The following is a 17,885-nucleotide window of genomic DNA, read 5'->3' on the forward strand; positions in this document are numbered from 1 at the left end:
ATTACGTCAAAGATGTTCTTCAAAAGTTTAGGGTTGTGGTTCTTAACCAGCTGACCAGGAAAACAATGGGGGCTCCACAAAGCCACTCAGACATTTAAATATTATCAACATAATAATCAAAATTAAGTTAGTGTCCTCAGATTAATTTGTGGGAGCAATGAAAGTGCATCAAAAACAATAAAGTTTGGGGGATGAATAAACTATTGGCGTTGAATAAACTATAGCAATGGCCTCCAATGAACTTCTAATTAAAATAAAAAATCCAGATTGGTTAATATTTGATTGTGAATTCGATAAAATATTTAATTATGTGTATATTTGATGAATACTTGTTTCTGTATTGTTGTGTATCATTTTGCGAACCTAATCCGCAAAATTGTTTAGTCCAGTGTCCCGGGATTCCAATAATAACTCAGTCGGAGTCCCCGAATTCCAAAAAAGAGTAAGTGGGGGGTCCACTGAAGTCAAAAGCAAAAGGTTTTGAACTACAGGTTTAGAGAATCTGTAATTTGCATGCTACTTAGGTTTTGTGCAAATTATTGATATTCTTACATTTCTGTTAGGGATGTATGATGTATTGCTTTGGGGTAAAGACCTTCAATAGTCAAGGTAATAAGCAAATAAACAAGGAGAATTAAAGGAAAACTAACAAATATATTTTCATAGCAAAAACTTTGGACCATTGACCATTGTTAAACTGTAGAAATATAGCAGCAGGTGCATCAACTTTACAACAATATACTTTAACACCTTGGCTGCGGCGCGAATCCCACCATGGTGCTAAAATTCTAATCAGTGGGCGTGGTTCGGACGGCCCCTGTCCGTTGTGCGCACACGCCCACCGTGACTCATGACGGCCAGAGGCTGTCATGAGCACGGAAAGGGTTAAAGAGAATATCAAGGAAGATGTGACCCATGCAAGTTTCAGGGGAATTAATTTATGATGTTTTAGGACTTACTTTTGAAGGCACGTACAGGCAACACACCCACAAGTACACCTGTGTCTGGCACCATTTCCATACTCTCCCACCGTTATACGAATAGCGCATAAGTTAACCATCACTTATGACTGACCAAGTCTAACACGGTCGCAATCGAAACCCAAAATGTAAACACTCAGAGAATTAATGCATAATTGTATGTGCGAGTCCAGAAGTAGAGCCGGCTGTATGTAACATTTCAGGGGTATGCAAGGCTGTATTTATGGGCAAGTGCGAGTGAACATGTAACAGGCGATATTTCCCAGGGAGCCTTTGTTTTTAGGTCTCGACTAGCGTTGCAGCGCATGCGCTGCTCCCTTTTTCGATTCATATTGTAGTACGGTATGCTTTAGAAGTGGTGTGGAAGCCCCGCCCATATTTTTCATTGACTGGTGTCATCGTCCATGGTAAGTGCTGACTTCTAATTGATAATAAGGTTTCTTAGCCCCTCCTTGTTACTGCTCTGTCTTCTTTTGTGACCGCCAATCAGGACTGGATCTTTTACCTGCGGTGTTAGACTGTCTCCTTTATTAGTCCGTAAGCCCTATATTGTTTTTTATTTGGCTTCGGCAATGGCGGCCAGCAGACGTAAATTTGCATGCACAGACAGTCAGGAAACTGAGCACAAGATCAGTAGCATCGCGTCCGTGTACAGATGTGGATTTGAACCTAGAATAGTATCCTGCAGCAGGAAACAGTGATGTGAATTCTGATTAATACATAAAACCGCCCTTACTCCAAGAACGCGTTGTGCTGACTCTGATGTTGGCTTTTACTTGGCAACGCTCATCAGTTTTGCCACTGAACACACATCCAATTGCCGAGGAGCACCTGGCATGTGTGGGGTGAAGCCGAGACTTGGCCCTGCTTCTGAGTGCACCAGTCCCCTGGGCCATGCTCTAGCCGTACAACACTTGCATTTCATGGCCTGCTGTGGCACCCGTGAGGGTTTTTCAACGACAAATAAAAGATTGCGCCCTCAGACTGGCCCCAGTAGAGGTTGTCAGTCCACCAGAGAGACCAGGAGATCTTCCTGTCTTGAGGCGCCAGTGACCCCATCAAGTCGTTACCAGTGTGAAATCTCAAAACAAAAAAACAAAACCCACAGCCTGAACAGCGTTTAAATACACGGAATATCTCGCCCCATTTCTAAGAAGCTCATTAAGTCATCCTGGAGTCCAGGTGTGAATGAAAGAGTTTTTATCACAATTTAAACTGATAGACATAAAATTAATAACTGACCTAAACCCATCATTTTTAACAGACGCGAATCCGCGTGCACAGACAGGCAGGAAACTGAGCACACGGGGAGGAAACTTTGTCCTGTTTTCAAAATGTCAACTCAGGGTTTATGAAATCAGTTTTGTAGGGAAAGACTGCATGAGCAGCAGGGAAGCTGTGAGGAAGGGAGGGTGGGAGGGAGAGAGGCGGGCGGGGAGGAAGCAGTCAGCCTGCTCCGAAAACTGCACCGCCGTGTGAACTTTCAATTACACACACAGCGACAGAACCTCTCTCTTAAGGGAACCCACCTCTCGGATACCAAACAAGAGCTTGTTCTTTCGATTCCATGGGACATAGGAGTACCTTTTCAGGTGCTCCGTTAGAGATTACTTCCTGTAAAGTGCAACGTCACATCTCTATGTATAACGGCTCTCTCGTAAACGCGAAGGCCAACTTGAAATAAAACGCCTGTTTCATCAGACCTGTGCAGGCTAAGCCTAAATACAGGGTGCATCGTTATTTCCTCCAGAATATTATACACACTTATAGATAAGCATGTATTTATTTTTTATAATCTTGCATAAAGGGCAAGAATGAGATGTATTTTCAATACCATTGGACTGAGTTGTTGTTCGATTTCCGTCCAAGGACTTTTTAGGTCTTGCCTAACGAAGCAGCGCATATGCTGCTCGCCTTGGCGAGACCTATAGTCGCTGCTTTCTGTGCCGAAGGGAGACAGGAGGTGGCACGCGCGGACAGGAGATGTGCACTCCGTACACGTGCACATCTCCTGTCCCCGCAGGCTGGCAGCGCGCGCATCGCAAGCTTTCAGTTTCCCTCCCCCCGTCGGCTCCACGGAGCCAGCTTGCAGTCAATACCACTGAAGTGTCCTGCCACAATCTTAATCAAATTCCAATTACAACTTATTGCTTTTGAAGCCGCGTATTGCCCACAATTCAGTAAAAATCGTAGGCCTTCAGATTGCATCTCCCGTGGCTGGGTAGGAATGTTAGCATTGTAGGGTTAATATGTGTTGTAGAGCTGACAATCAACTGTGCGGTGCAATGGCTACTGTGTGGCAAAGACAAATGTACCACCAGGGAACTGAAGATCATACGCTCCCTAACCTCTCTCGCGCACAACAGACAAGCACTGGCAATGACAAATCTAACACCAGGGAACTGAAGATCACTCGCGCCCTCCCTTCTCACACGCTATTGCTTCACTTAGTTTTTAACCTTGTATGAATTTTAAAACTTGCATGAACTGTAGAAATTGAATTTGAAATTTAAAAGCCAGCATTTTGCACATGAGCACTCGAGCACTTTAGAACGGGTAACATAGAACGAGACTGACTGATTTAAAAGTCAGCTTGCACCTTGATTTTAATTGTGCTGCGCCGTGTTTTAAAGAAGGCACCCTTTGTAAGCATTTCCACAAACGATCGAACTCTGTATTGTGTAGAAATTGAAACTGTGCCCCGGATTACCTATAGGACACCCGATCTGTCACGGCTTGTGCCGCTAGCACGGCGGGGTCTTTCCTCCCACAACAGTGCTTTCGGTAGCCCACACCGGTCAGCGCTCTAGACTCCCCGGAAGGCGGTCCCGCCCACTCCTGCATATAGCGGAGTGCGTAGAGCGGACTCGCGCAGCGACGCGCAGGCAGCGTGCCTAAGTCGCGACAAAGTCAAGCCCTGCCTGTCTGCGCCTGTCCGCGCCAGGCCGATGACAGGCCCACTCTATTTGATCCCCCGACAGCCCGTCGTCTACAAACAGGTAAAAGATAAAAATAAAAATTAAAACAAATACAACTTCTAAAAATGATTACCTATACTCGCACAGAGCTCCTGTCTCTCAACTCGTCCCACCTAGCTAACGTAGAGCCTCCTACCAACTCTGGCCCCCCACCAACACGCAAACTATTGACCTGCCTCTATGGAAATGTGCGGTCGCTCCCTAAGCACTCTCTAGAGATCTGGGACATACTCAATCGAGAAGCCCCGGATCTTTTCTTTATTACCGAAACCTGGTTATTAGAAACATCAGGCCCAGACATAGCGGCAGCTCTACCCGCTGATTATAAAATAGCCAGACTTGACAGAACCGGGAAACGAGGGGGAGGGACTGCGATAATTTACAAAATGGAGATTGAAATTAATATCATCGCCACTCATCTAGACACCTGGGGAGAGTTTCTAATTTTCTCTCTTGCCTTCAATAGGAAGGAGTCATGGAAAGGAGCCTTGATTTACCGACCCCCAGAAACAAAAGCCAATTTTTCCGCCCAATTAGTCAACATCTTGGCACCCCACATATTAGCCTGTAAAAACTTCCTACTGTTAGGCGATTTGAATCACCACATGGAAAAAAACGATGACCCTTATACAATGGAACTAATGAACAGTATTGAGTCCCTGGATTTAAGACTACTCGAAACTGACCCTACACACAAAGCGGGTCATACGCTAGACATTGTATGCACCAACTCCCAGGAAACGCATATAAACGAACTAATTCCTGTTTTATGGTCAGACCATGTAATAATCAAATTCACCATTAAAACAAATGAGCCCCTACAGGTTCACCCTAAAGAAAAAAAGCTGAGCCGCCCATGGAAGAAGATTAACTTAGAAGCGTTCTCCAAAACCTTTGTACCCCCGAGAGTAAGTGAGGACATAGAACTAGATAAGTCGGTCCTAGACTTTGACTCTGCAATCAGTAAGACTCTGGATTTCATAGCCCCCAAACGCCTAATAAACTGCCCAAAAATGAAATCGCCCTGGTTCACTGATGAATTAAAAACTACTAAACAACATACTAGGAAAGCTGAACGACAATGGCGCAAATCAAAAAACACGGACGACAAATTACACTACAAAATCGCACATAAAGAATACATGAGGAAAATAGCCACTGCTAAGAAAACTATCTTGGGGAAAAAATTAAAGCAGCTGGAAATTCACAGAAAGAACTCTATTCTATTGTAAAAGATTTTTCAAACCCCCTTGCCTGCCGAAAGGCCGCTCAGGAATCTCAGGACTGGGCTGATAAATTAGCTATCTATTTCAAAGACAAAATAAATGTAATCCATGAATCATTTCCCACAGAAACAGGCACAACTAGTGAAGTATGCCATGCAGACCTCCCTACCACAAACCCCATAAAGCAAAACCTAGCTGACTTTGGAACAATCACTGAGGACGAGGTAACTGACATACTAAAAAAGGCCTAATCGGGATCTCCCAAAGACCCAGTGTCCGCCCAGATTTTAGCAAAACTAGCACCCGCCCTGGCTCCCACACTGACATCTATTTTTAAAGCGTCCCTAACACATGCCACCTTCCCTACTCTCTGGAAAGAAGCCATTGTGAGGCCAATCCTGAAGAAAAATAACGCAGACCCTAAGTAACCGATGAATTACCGCCCTATATCTCTATTACCACTTTTTGGCAAATCAATGGAATCCATTATCAACGCGAAATTGGTCAATTACCTTGAAAGACACACGCTATTGGATTCCTCACAGTCAGGATTCAGAGCTTCCCATAGCACTGAGACTACACTGATAGAGGTGGTTGACAACATTCGGCTGGCACTGGACTCCAAACAATCGGCTATCCTCGTCTTGCTAGACCTTTCGGCGGCCTTCGACACCATATCCCACAGAGTCCTATTAAAGCGACTAGCGGGGATAGGTGTCGAAGGCCAAGCCCTAGGTTGGATCCAGAGCTATCTTGCAGGGTGTAGCTCTAGGGTCAAATCAGGACCTTTTTCATCAGAGGCGATTGACAATGACAAGGGAGTGCCCCAGAGCTCAATTTTAAGCCCAACCTTATTCAACGTCTACGTATCACCTCTGGCCAAAATAATTAGGGACTTCGGCTTCGACACATTGTCGTACGCCGACGATACTCAAATTCTCATAACCCTAGGCTCTGAGCCATCAGAGACAAAAGTGAGATTCAGGAATTGCATGTTAGAGATAAAGGGCTGGATGACTAATAATTTCCTGATGCTCAATGCAGGCAAATCCGAAATAATGCTTTTTGGCTCGGCCAAATCCATCTGGTCTCAAGAGTGGTGGCCACAGGAACTTGGACCCTGTCCATCTCCAAAAAGTACTGTTCGGAATTTGGGCTTCACCCTAGACGACAAGCTGACCATGGCCCCCCACATAGACAAAGTAGTGCACACCTGCATAGGTCTCATGAGGAGCCTAAGGAAAATATTCAAATGGCTACCCCTGCTTTACCGCAAACCACTGATACAAGGCCTAATCACCAGCCGCCTTGATTATGGTAACACACTTCTGGCTGATGCGAATGAAGGCACACTAACTAAACTGCAGACACTCCAAAATGCAGCAGCCAGACTGACTCTCGACCTGCCCCCACGCTCTCCATCTGCCCCGTGCCTGAAGAAACAGCACTGGCTTCCAGTCAGAAAGCGCGTAAGGTTCAAGATCTGTTGCCTAGTGCATAAAGTATTAAACGGACAAGGCCCCAAATATCTAAAAAAAAAAACTTCAGGGATACTGCCCGGAAAGAACACTGCGCTCTTCAAATAAAAATCTCCTAAAAATACCAAGAGTTTGAACTGTCAGAAATGGAGATAGGAGCTTCTCGAAGGTTGGCCCTATGGCATGGAACTCCCTGCCTACGGCCTTAAAATCAAACCCGAATCATAAAATCTTCCGGAGAGAACTCAAAACATTATTATTCAAGGAAACGGCTTAAACAACCCTTCTTTTTCGCTTTCCTCAAACCCTCTGTCAGCACTGTGGGACCGAATGGTGAAATGTGCGCTCTATAAAAATAAATACATACATACATACACAACAAACAAGCACTGGCAACGACAAATCTAACACCAGGGAACTGAAGATCACCAGCCCCTCTCATAACCACAAGAAACAAGCACTGGCAAAGACAAATCTACAACTGAAGGCAGTCAAGAACAATCCGCACTTCTATCACCTCTACCTCCCGCCCCTCCCACTATCACGAGAAACAAGCACAGGCATAGACAAATCTACCATCAGGGAACCAAAGATCACCCACGCCCGCCCCTCTCACACCCACAACAAACAAGCACAAGCAAAGACAAATCTACCACCAGGGAACTGAAGATTACTCGCGCCCTCCCCTCTCACACCCACAACAAACAAGCACTGGCAAAGACAAATCAACCACCAGGGAACTGAAGATCACTCACACCCTCCCCTCTCACACCCACAACAAACAAGCACTGGCAAAGACAAACCAACCACCAGTGAACTGAAGATCACTCGGCCTGCCCCTCTCACACCCACGAAAAAAAAGCACTGGCAAAGACAAATCTAACACCATGGAACCGAAGATCACTGGTACCCTCCCCTCACACCCACCAGCAACAAACAAGCTCTGGCAAAGACAAATCTTTCACCAGGGAAATGAAGATTACGAGCCCCTCTGAAACACAAGAATCAAGCACTGGCAAAGCCAATAGTCTCGCTTTTGGGACGTTAGTGTTTAGATAGAGCTATTGTATTTGCTAACGTTTGTAATATGTGTTGTAGAGCGGAAATTAACTTTGTGGTGCAATGGTCCTTTAATTAAAAAATTAAAATGTACTCCTCTCCAGGTCACTCAATCAATCAATCAATCATGCCATTTGTATAGCGCACTACTCACCTGGGAGGGTCTCAAGGCGCTTGGGGGGAGGGGTATGCTACTGCTCGAACAGCCAGGTCTTGAGTTGTTTCCTGAAGGCGAGATGGTCCTGGGTCAGCCGAAGGTGGATGGGGAGGGAGTTTCAAGTCTTGGCAGCCAGGTAAGAGAAGGATCTTCCTCCGGCGGTGGCTCTTCGGATGCGTGGTACGGCTGCAAGGGCGAGGCTGGTGGACCGTAGCTGGCGGGTGGGCGTGTAGAAGGTCAGGCGGTCGTTGAGGTACTTGGGGCCCAGGTCGTGGAGAGACTTGTGTGCGTGGGTGAGGAGCCGGAACGTGATCCTCTTGTCGACGGGGAGCCAGTGCAGGTTCCTCAGGTGGCTGGAGATGTGGCTGCGTCGGGGGACATCCAGGATGAGCCGGGCGGAGGCGTTCTGGATGCGCTGGAGTCTTTTCTGTAGCTTGGCTGTGGTTCCGGCGTAGAGGGTGTTTCCGTAGTCCAGTCGGCTGGTGACGAGTGCCTGGGTGACAGTCTTCCTGGTCTCGGTCGGGATCCAGCGGAAGATCTTGCGAAGTATACGCAGGGTGTTGAAGCACGATGAGGAGACGGCGTTGACTTGTCTGGTCATCGAGAGGGAGGGGTCCAGGATGAAGCCCAGGTTGCGTGTGTGGTCGGTTGGCTTGGGTGCGGTGCCCAGGGCTGGGGGCCACCAGGAGTCGTCCCAGGCGGAGGGCAAAGATCCCAGGATGAGGACTTCCGTCTTGTCCGAGTTCAGTTTCAGGTGGCTGTCCTTCATCCACTCGGCGACGTCTTTCATCCGTTCGTGTAGGCAGGTTCTGTCGGTGTCGGGTCTCTGGTGAGGGAGAGGATCAGCTGGGTGTCGTCGGCGTAAGAGATGATGTTGAGGTTGTGCTGGCGTGCGATGGCTGCGAGAGGTTTCATGTAGATGTTGAAGAGGGTGGGGCTGAGTGAAGATCCTTGCGGGACGCCGCAGATGACTTCGGTGGCCTCGGAGCGAAACGGGGGGAGGCGGACTCTTTGTGTTCTTCCGGCGAGGAACGAGATGATCCACTCCAGTGCCTTCTCTTGGATACCGATGTTGCTGAGGCGCTGGGCTAGGGTGCGGTGGCAGACCGTGTCGAACGCAGCAGTGAGGTCCAGGAGGATGAGGGCCACTGTTTCCCCCTTGTCGAGCAGGGTCCGGATGTCGTCGGTGGCTGCGATGAGGGCGGTCTCGGTGCTGTGGTTGGCTCTGAAGCCGGACTGCGAGGGGTCGAGGGATCCGTTCGTCTCGAGGAAGGCGGTCAGCTGTCTGTTGACGATCTTCTCGATGAGGAAGCGAAACGGTCGATGAGACAATCACTTCAATCACTCCGTTGTTTTCTTGTTTAAACTTTTTGTGATTACATGAGCTCAGGTAGACATCTAAAACTGGCTGTAGCTAGTACTAAACAATCTAAAGAGCAATAATTTAGGAACCACATACAAACAAGCATTTGCAATGCAATAGGTCTCGCATTTACGCAAGTTTGAGCTATTGAAATTGCAAATGATAATGCCTTTTATTTTGGTTTTCTTTTAAAGCATAAATAAAAGTCATAGTCATTTACAATACCAATAGCTTAAAGTCGCATAAATGCGAGACCTATTGCATTGTGAATGCTTGTTTTCCAATTGATACATATTAGAAGAATGTCCTTTGCAAGATGGCTACTTTTTTCTTATGTAGTCTGAGGCAGAAGTCCAGTTTCTGTCTCCTTATTTCGGCTCACTAGATCAGCAAAAAATGTATGAAACCTAGGGATCGGGTAGTCTTAAAACATGTTTAAGTTATTACATCAATGCTCGGGTACAAAAAAACCACCCCGAGCACCAGTGTGAAAGAATTTGCAGTGGTACTGTGAATACCCTAAAACATCTACTAAACAAGCATTTGCAGTGCAATAGGTCTTGCATTTACGCAAGTTAAAGCTTTTGGCATTGTAAATGGCAATGTCTTTTATTTCTGTTTAAAAAACGAAAACAAAAATAAAAGGCATTATTTGTAATCTTAATAGCTCAAACTTGCATAATTACGAGACCTATTGCATTGCAAAACCTTGTTTGAGGCTTACCATGAGACCGCACAAGACTTCCAAGTCTCAGCGGCCATCTTGGAGGGTGGCTTATAAGCCACGCCCTCGCAACAGCACCCTGCGAGGCAATATTGCCTCAAGAGAAGACAGTTCTTCTCCCGAGCAACCCGTGCTGATTCTCGAAACGCGTGGAGATTACAACTTACCTCATATTCCTGCGTTGTTTTTTTGACCGCTGCATCTTCTCCCTCTGGCACGAATATCGCGGCGGATGCCGCCTGGACCTGTGAAACAAAAGAAACAGAAATAACTGACAGCTAAGTGGCATCGCGGCATATACAAGCACGTGGGTATGTTAATAGGACATAATTACTAATCACTAAACCACATAGCAGATCTGCGCATAAGTGAGTGCATCCTTTGTGATTTGGAACCCAGAATTTGAATCAGCAACCTCAGGATTGTGATTACTAATTTCAATCATGCAAAACTAACTCATGCAAACTATTGATATAGTGCATACTGTGGGGCATATTTACAAGCACCTATCGCCTCTTTTTTTGACGTTGTGATGTTGATATTGTCTTCGCCTTATTTACAACGCAGCGCTAAGCCACTTAATGTGGCATAACGTCACCTTGTAAATAAGGCACCCTTTCACGCTATACTTAGCGTAAAAGGAGCGGGCAATGGGTGTTGCAGTGGGCGTTCCATCAGAACACCCATTGTTGAAAAGTTATGATAAAAAGTGTTTAAAGAATAGTTATTTCATGTAATGGACCAACCCTGTGTCCCTCAGAACCTGGGCATAGTAGATGCGTTCTACGATTGGTTCTGATGGGTTTCACAATTGCTTTGTAACAATAGTAATTTGTATACAATTTCATCAGGCAAAATTATTCGGAGATACACCACACAATATACTTATACCAACATTTATATATTATGTGAACTTTCTATTCTAAATATGGATGCTACAGAAAGAGACTGGACACAAAAACACAATTATCCGATAGACTGAAGACTGCAGAGACGGTATGCCCGCTGGGACCTGAATCCGGTCAGAGGGGATGGGCAGCAGATATAAACAGACGGAAAAGTCACACACAGATAAAGAGACTTGCGACACACAGTGGTATGAGACAGCAGACATGAGAAACAGGGATCAGAAATGTGATCGCCATTTAATCTCACTATGTGTTGTAGGAACACATTTGGAACACATTTGCTAACTCTGGTAAAGCGATAAAGTGCCTCACCTTGGTCAGATGATCTACCATCACAATGGTAACTGTGTTACTTTTACTAGGGGGCATCTGTACGATGAAGTCCATTGAGACTGTATGCCAGGTATTCGGGAGCACCGGAATTAGTCGTAGTAGACCCCCTGGATTTTTGTGGCCTGCCTTACCTTGTGCACAGATGCGGCATGTCCTTCACATCTAACATGAGCTTCAATTGGAATTCCATAGAGCAGTGTTTCCCAAACTGGGGTCCGCGGACCCCCAGGGGTCCCTGACACATTCCCAGGGGGTCCGTAGGCAGCAGTTTTAAAAGCACAGCAAAGTTTCTTCTATAATGAGCAGAGTTCCAGCAACAATAAAAGTGTCAAGATAATGCCAGTGATTAATGTACCTGCTGGAGAGAGAGGAGAGTTTTGTTCAGTGGCAGCTTTGACTTAACTAATGTAGCACAGATGGTCATGTGCCTACTGCAAAGAATGTGTAACATGCATTTTAAAAAGAAGATTTTATGTGTAATGGTCCTTGGTTACTGCTTTTGTCACAGAGATTATTTTGTTACTGTGCACTTCATAAGTGACAATCGTAATCTAGCAGAGGGACCTATAAGCTGTAATCAAAGAGCTGCTTCCAAACTGCATGGTACCAGTTAGTAACTTATGCTTTTTCCCAGTCATTCATTATCCTGATGCTGCTAAAAAGATTTTAATGTTAAAGTCAGTGCTAGCCACTGTGTTATGTTCTGAATCCTGTGTTTGTGCTTTTCCAGACCAAGCACTCTTTAACAATGCCTACCAGTATGAATGACATTTGAATACTACACTTTGTTGTTCCCTTTACCTTATGTAACGTTTTCTATACACTGATTTACATGTATGATTCATTGTCTCTGTGTGTGTGACGTAAAGTGCTCTGACATCCTACAATGGTATGAGAGATGCTATGAAACAAAGGAAATACATGTGACAGAGGGGGTATTCCTTCAATATAAAATACCAAGGGCCAGATGTGCGATCCTTTTTTATATGTGCAAACGGGTTCGTGAACCTGTTTGCGCATGCAAAAACCTATTGGGCCATGTACATAGCCTATTTCACGAGTCGCAATTTTTTTGCGACTTGCTAAATAGGTTTTGCAACTTGCTATTTGGAAGGGGCATTCCCTTCCAAATAGTGAGTCTCAAAACCATGTACAAATGTTTTGCGACTGCAATTGCGGTCGCAAAACACTCGCAATTCTCACCTACTTCAAGTAGATAGTAATGCATTTGTAAATTGGAAGGGGTGCCCAGGCGAATCCTTCCCCTTTGCAAATGCATGCAAATTTATTTTTAAGGGTAGGCAGTGGTCCCAGGGATCACTGCCTGCCCTTAAAAATTGAAACGAAAACGTTTCATTTTTTTAATTTTAAAATGCATGGAAAACAGGCTGCATAATTTTATTTAAAAGCAGTCCCAGACATGATGGTCTGCTCAGCCTAGCAGGCCACCATCCCTGGGAGGGCTGGCATTCCCAGTGTTAAACACACTGTTGTACATTTCATTTAGCGATTCACAATTTGCCACTCGCAATGGGTCGCCAATTGCGAGGTGCTAAGTACATCTGGCCCCAAAATCCTTAGAGGCAGATTTACAATTACTGGCACATCCCTGCATATTAGCAGGGATGCGCCAGTAATTGTGCGCCGCAGCTCCACCACCAATGATGCGCCGCATTTACAATGCGGCGAACCATGGGGCAAAAACGGCACAGATGTGTCACGCATCTGTGCCGTAAAGTGGCGCATTGCTAGAGTTGCGTCGCAAGCGCGACACAGCTCCAGCAATGCTCTGTGGGGCCTATTCTTCCAATGCTGTGTCAAGCTTTACGCCTGCTTCAAGCAGGCACAGGGTTTTGACGCAGCATTGGCCTAAAAGTGACTGAGTGAAATCGTGTAGATTTCACTCAGCCACTTTTAGGAGGCGTTCCTGCACAGGAACGCCCCCCCCCCCTGCGCCGGAACACCTCCTTATGGCGCAGGGCTTTACAACGTGACGCATCTGGGAGATGCGTCACGTTGTAAATATCCCGCACCATGGTGCATCTTTTGCGCCGCTGCTGCGTCACAAAAGTGATGCAACGGCGGTGTAAAAGAGGCACAAGGGGCTTGTAAATCTGCCCCTATGTACTTTGAGTATTTGATTTGTGTGCACACGTGTGGTTTTTTTAAATTACTGATTGAATATTTGAGATTTTACTCATACAAATTGCTTGGGGGTCCCCGGCTTCCAGTGGTGACTCAATGGGGGTCCTCAGGAGTGAAAAGTTTGGGAACCACTGCCATAGAGCATATTATCAAGCCCATTATTGCCACTTTATCGGCAGTTTCCATTATCGCCGCTTTAGCCGCAGTTTTCTGCCGCTAAAATGGCAATAATGTTATCGCTGTTTCTTGATAATATGCCCCTATGGGAATCCCCCCGGGCACTCCTTGCGGATTCCGGATGCGCGTGGAGATCGCGACTTACCTCAGATTCCTGCACTTCATTCTTGATCGTTGCATCTTCTCCATCCGGCACGACCATCGCGGCGGACCCCGCCCGGACCTGGAAAACAAAAGAAACAGAAACATCAGTCAGCTCAGTGCCAACGCGGCAGATGCAAGCATGTGCGTATGATAAGTGGACATAATTACTAATCACTAAAGCACATAGCAGATCTGCGCTCGAGTGAGCAAAACCTTTCTGATTTGGTGCCCAGAATTTGAATCAGGAACCTCAGGATTGTGATTACTAATTGTATTCATCCAAAAAGAGTGAGAAACATTGGGCGTAATTTGGAGTGAAACCAAAACTCCATTTATAGCGCTGCATACCAGTTATACAGCCAGGCAATACATGTGAGTGATTGGCCATATGTGAGTGTGGAGTATCAGTGCCGTGAAGGACAGTGTGTGAGTGGCAGCAGGTACATCATTGTCTTGCTCATACCTTGTCCACTATTTTCTTACAGACCACCACAGGTACCGCTGGACTGACTCCATCCGTAAGACTCTCCTAGAGACGTATCCAGGTGGCGCATGGGACGGAGATCCTTGCAGGGTGCTGAGGACCACTCGGCTGTTTCTTATTATTTTATACACACCCCCACTCCCCTGGGTGAGCTCACAGGTGAACAGTGTCTTCTGTTCCCCGTGTACAACACTAAATTGAGTGGTCAGGGTGCCTTCACACCATCATTCTTGCTGGGCCAGGACATATCAGGCTGGTGCTTGTTTGCGTATGCCGGCTTCTAACACCTAGGACCTCAATTTGAGTTTGGCTGACAGGGTATCCATTGTAAATGCGGAGTCCCCTGATGGAAAATCCTTCAGTCCGCTCCCCTCATGTAGAGATGGACAGACCGTACGTATTCTTACTCCAAGAGAGCAACAAAGTAAAAGCTGTCAGAGGAAGGACATTAGCATGCCTGCCCTGTTTGGGGTGGACAGCGTCATGCATGATTTCCTGTCTGCCATTGCAAAAAAACTTGGTGATATGAGACAGAATAAAAACAATGATCCCCACAGCCTGAGAAACACTTGTAGGGCACCAGGGAAGGATCCCACCTCCCACTCAGTATGAGGGGAGCCAACAGGGAATACAGCCCCCCCCTCCCACAGCAGCCAATGAACAATGAATGCAGGGAGCGGAGACCCTCTGTGATCCACTGACCTCTGATCAGCTGGGACCCGGCTGGAGAGCCCAGTAAGCCCTTGAGTGGGCTGGTTATAATTTGTATAATCTGCTTGAGGTGCCCTGGAGAGGTAAGGCCACCTCTAGAGTTACCAACCTTGCAAAGTGAACTCCACTCTAACTAGTAAAGCGTCAAGCCTTCCTCCCCTTTACCCGGGGTGGTTTGATGGTAGGTGCCTTAAGGTCAATAGAGATTTAGAGGAGCCTTTAAGACCACATCCCTGGGACAGAGGCCAGGCTGCAACCTGCTGACCGGCCTGCCAAAGGGCCATCAAGGAGAGTTTGAAGTTTGAAGTTTTGAAGTTTTTTATTAGTTTAGCACAGTTACTTAAAACCATTGCTATAAAAACGGCATTAGCACATATGTAAAAAAACAGCAGTAACACACTTTTCATGTTTAGGATAAAAGGAAGAAAACAGAAACACAAAGCTGAGAAACAGCTCACTGAGCTTAGTGACCATTGTGCTTCTAAGAAAAACAGTCTTGTAGTTGCCGATATAAACATTTTCCTACGCAAAACCAAAATAAAGATAATAAAAACGAAAAGTGCTAAACCACGCGGGAGAAAAAGTCTGTGATGAGTTTTTGAGGGGGAAGACGCGGGAGAGCGGGGGCCGAAGAAGGTGACAGAAGATTGTCCAAGAGTCTCACAAATTTTCCCGACCTTGCAAGCACTTGGATGTCAGTGGATACGAAACAAAGAGCCGAAGCCTCCCAGCATGTCCTAATGCCCCATCTTAAATACAAGGGTTTTAAGAGAAACTTTCTTGGGGCAGCTGGGGCCGGGCAACAACACAGGAGATGCAGCCATGACTCGGAGTGGTAATTGCACAGTCTGCAAGCCCCCCCCCCTCCCTTGTTGGAGCCCATCTGTTAAGAGCCGTTGATCGCAAGCCAAAAAGTCGCATGAACATAATATTCTTCCGTGCCACTGCATTTAAGTTTTCCTGGAAATAGGCTTGCGGTTTCCCGGGAAGATACGAAGAGTTCAGTGGGATCAAAATGGAAGATGTTTTTACGGAGTGCAAATCCATGCGATGGGAAATTAGTTTGACCTGTCTGTTGATGCCATTTTTCCAGGCCGAGTATGGAATGGAATCTAAAAAGAGGGATGCGTTGTCCATCTCTAGCACTCTTATGGCCTTTGCAATCTGAGTGCAAAAACAAGAATGGAGAAAATGCTAGACCGATTCAGAACAAGAGGTTACCCAGAACAAATATTGCATACAGCGAAAAATCAGGTACAAGACATAGAACGGATGGACTTGTTGAAACAATCCACAACTAAAATCACTGAGGACCGGATGGTCATTGTGTCAAAGTACTCTAATGTGAGTTTGCAGTACAAAAACATCATTTTAGAACATTGGCCAATGTTACAAGTGGAACCTGATTTCCAAGACATGTTTAAATCCAGACCCTTGTTTGCATATACGAGAGGAAAGAACCTAGGAGAGATTCTAAAACAGTCTAAATCTAATCAAGTGATTACACGAGGGACAAGACCATGCAACAATTGCAACAAATGCCACAATATCATTCCAGGAACTAAAGTCACCCATCCTATGAAAGGATACGATATACCACTAAGGGTCACGGCTACTTGTGACACCAATAACCTAATATACTTACTCAAATGCCCTTGTGGTATGGTATATATCGGGAAAACTGAACGTAAACTCAAGACTCGCATCAATGAGCACAAATCTAATATTAGGACTAAAAACTCCAAATCATCTGTAGCAAGTCATTTCATGGAAAAGAACCATAACATTTCTCAACTCAAGTTTATGGCGTTGGAAACAATTGACAAAATAGAAGGAAGAGATAACAACAGGACATTATTACAGCGTGAAAACTACTGGATTTCGATCAAACCGAATGGACTCAATGAATGAATTGAATTTGCATGTTACTCATGAGATAACCCACTGTTTGTGGGAGCTCTGTTCTGACCTTCCATTTGGCCCACTATTATGAAAATCACCTGTATTAACCCTCATTTATTACTTATTATTATTATCTTTTTCATGTGTCATTGTTATACATTACTTGTATCTTTATTATACCCCCGCTTGTGTGGTATTGAACACAGCGTTTTTGTATATTATTGTCAGTCCTATTTCTATCACCATGTTTACCAACCCACGTGACCGCAGCACTTGCTGGTTCCCCGTTTAAAATAATCAGGGTCTTTCCCTGTAGGTTAGATTCCCGTGAGCAGGAGACTCTATTTCACCATGTTATCGTGAATTGAACAAACGAGTAAGTAAATTCAGATTACCGTCCCACATTCTTGGTCATAACGAGCCGTTTGTAATCTGTTTAGTCACCATAGTGCATTTTGGCGTATACATTATCTTTGTATAGCTCACCTAGGCTGAATGGGGTCCCACATTTATCGTTTCAAATAACTGTATGAAACAGTTCCTTTATTGCCTTTTTTAACCTAGGAATCACACGTTGAATATTCCATTGCATTTCTAAACCGCATTTTTCACATATCGTTTTTTAACCAGCTTAACTGCAGCCTGTCACAATGATGATAATTAACCATGTTATTTAAACTTAACCAAGTTTAGACTGTTAGCTTTATAAACATTGTTTTTGTATAATTTGTGTATATTTTTGTTGTATATATGTGATATCATATTAAGAACATTATATGTCGTTTTTGTTTAGATGCTCCCCGACGAAGGGCAACGCCCGAAATGCATTGGAGTGGAGCTAATCATATATGAAATGGAATTGAATATATGTTAGAAGTTGAAAACTTTATTAACTTTTGAAAACTATATGCGTTATTCAAACAAAAGAAGAGAATAAATGCTTTGAAAACAATTATACCGTTTCTTGAATAACAGAGGAGGATTTCACCTATATATTAGAGTGCCCTAAGGGATGTCGTCAGTTTCCAACTGACCACACTTTATTTCACAGTTTAACTCATTCGCCCAAGGGTAGAGGGCGATACCATAGGAGCACCCATCTGAATGAACACAACA

General features: G+C 45.2%; 1 protein-coding gene across 1 annotated transcript in view; it reads right to left on the reverse strand.

Annotated features, from left to right (window-relative positions):
- The window catches only part of LOC144752945 (pregnancy-specific glycoprotein 22-like), a 230,167-nt gene that overhangs the window by 1,957 nt on the left and 210,325 nt on the right, over positions 1–17,885 (reverse strand). The window contains exons 7-8 of the mRNA XM_078640756.1: positions 13,674–13,751; positions 10,133–10,210 (exon numbers count right to left, since the gene is read on the reverse strand). Coding sequence (XP_078496882.1) covers positions 10,133–10,210; positions 13,674–13,751 — 156 coding nt within the window. The remainder of the gene's footprint in view (positions 1–10,132; positions 10,211–13,673; positions 13,752–17,885) is intronic.

The sequence above is a fragment of the Lissotriton helveticus genome, chromosome 5_1 (genome assembly GCF_964261635.1).
Source record: "Lissotriton helveticus chromosome 5_1, aLisHel1.1, whole genome shotgun sequence".
In the NCBI taxonomy this organism is placed as follows: Eukaryota; Metazoa; Chordata; class Amphibia; order Caudata; family Salamandridae; genus Lissotriton; species Lissotriton helveticus.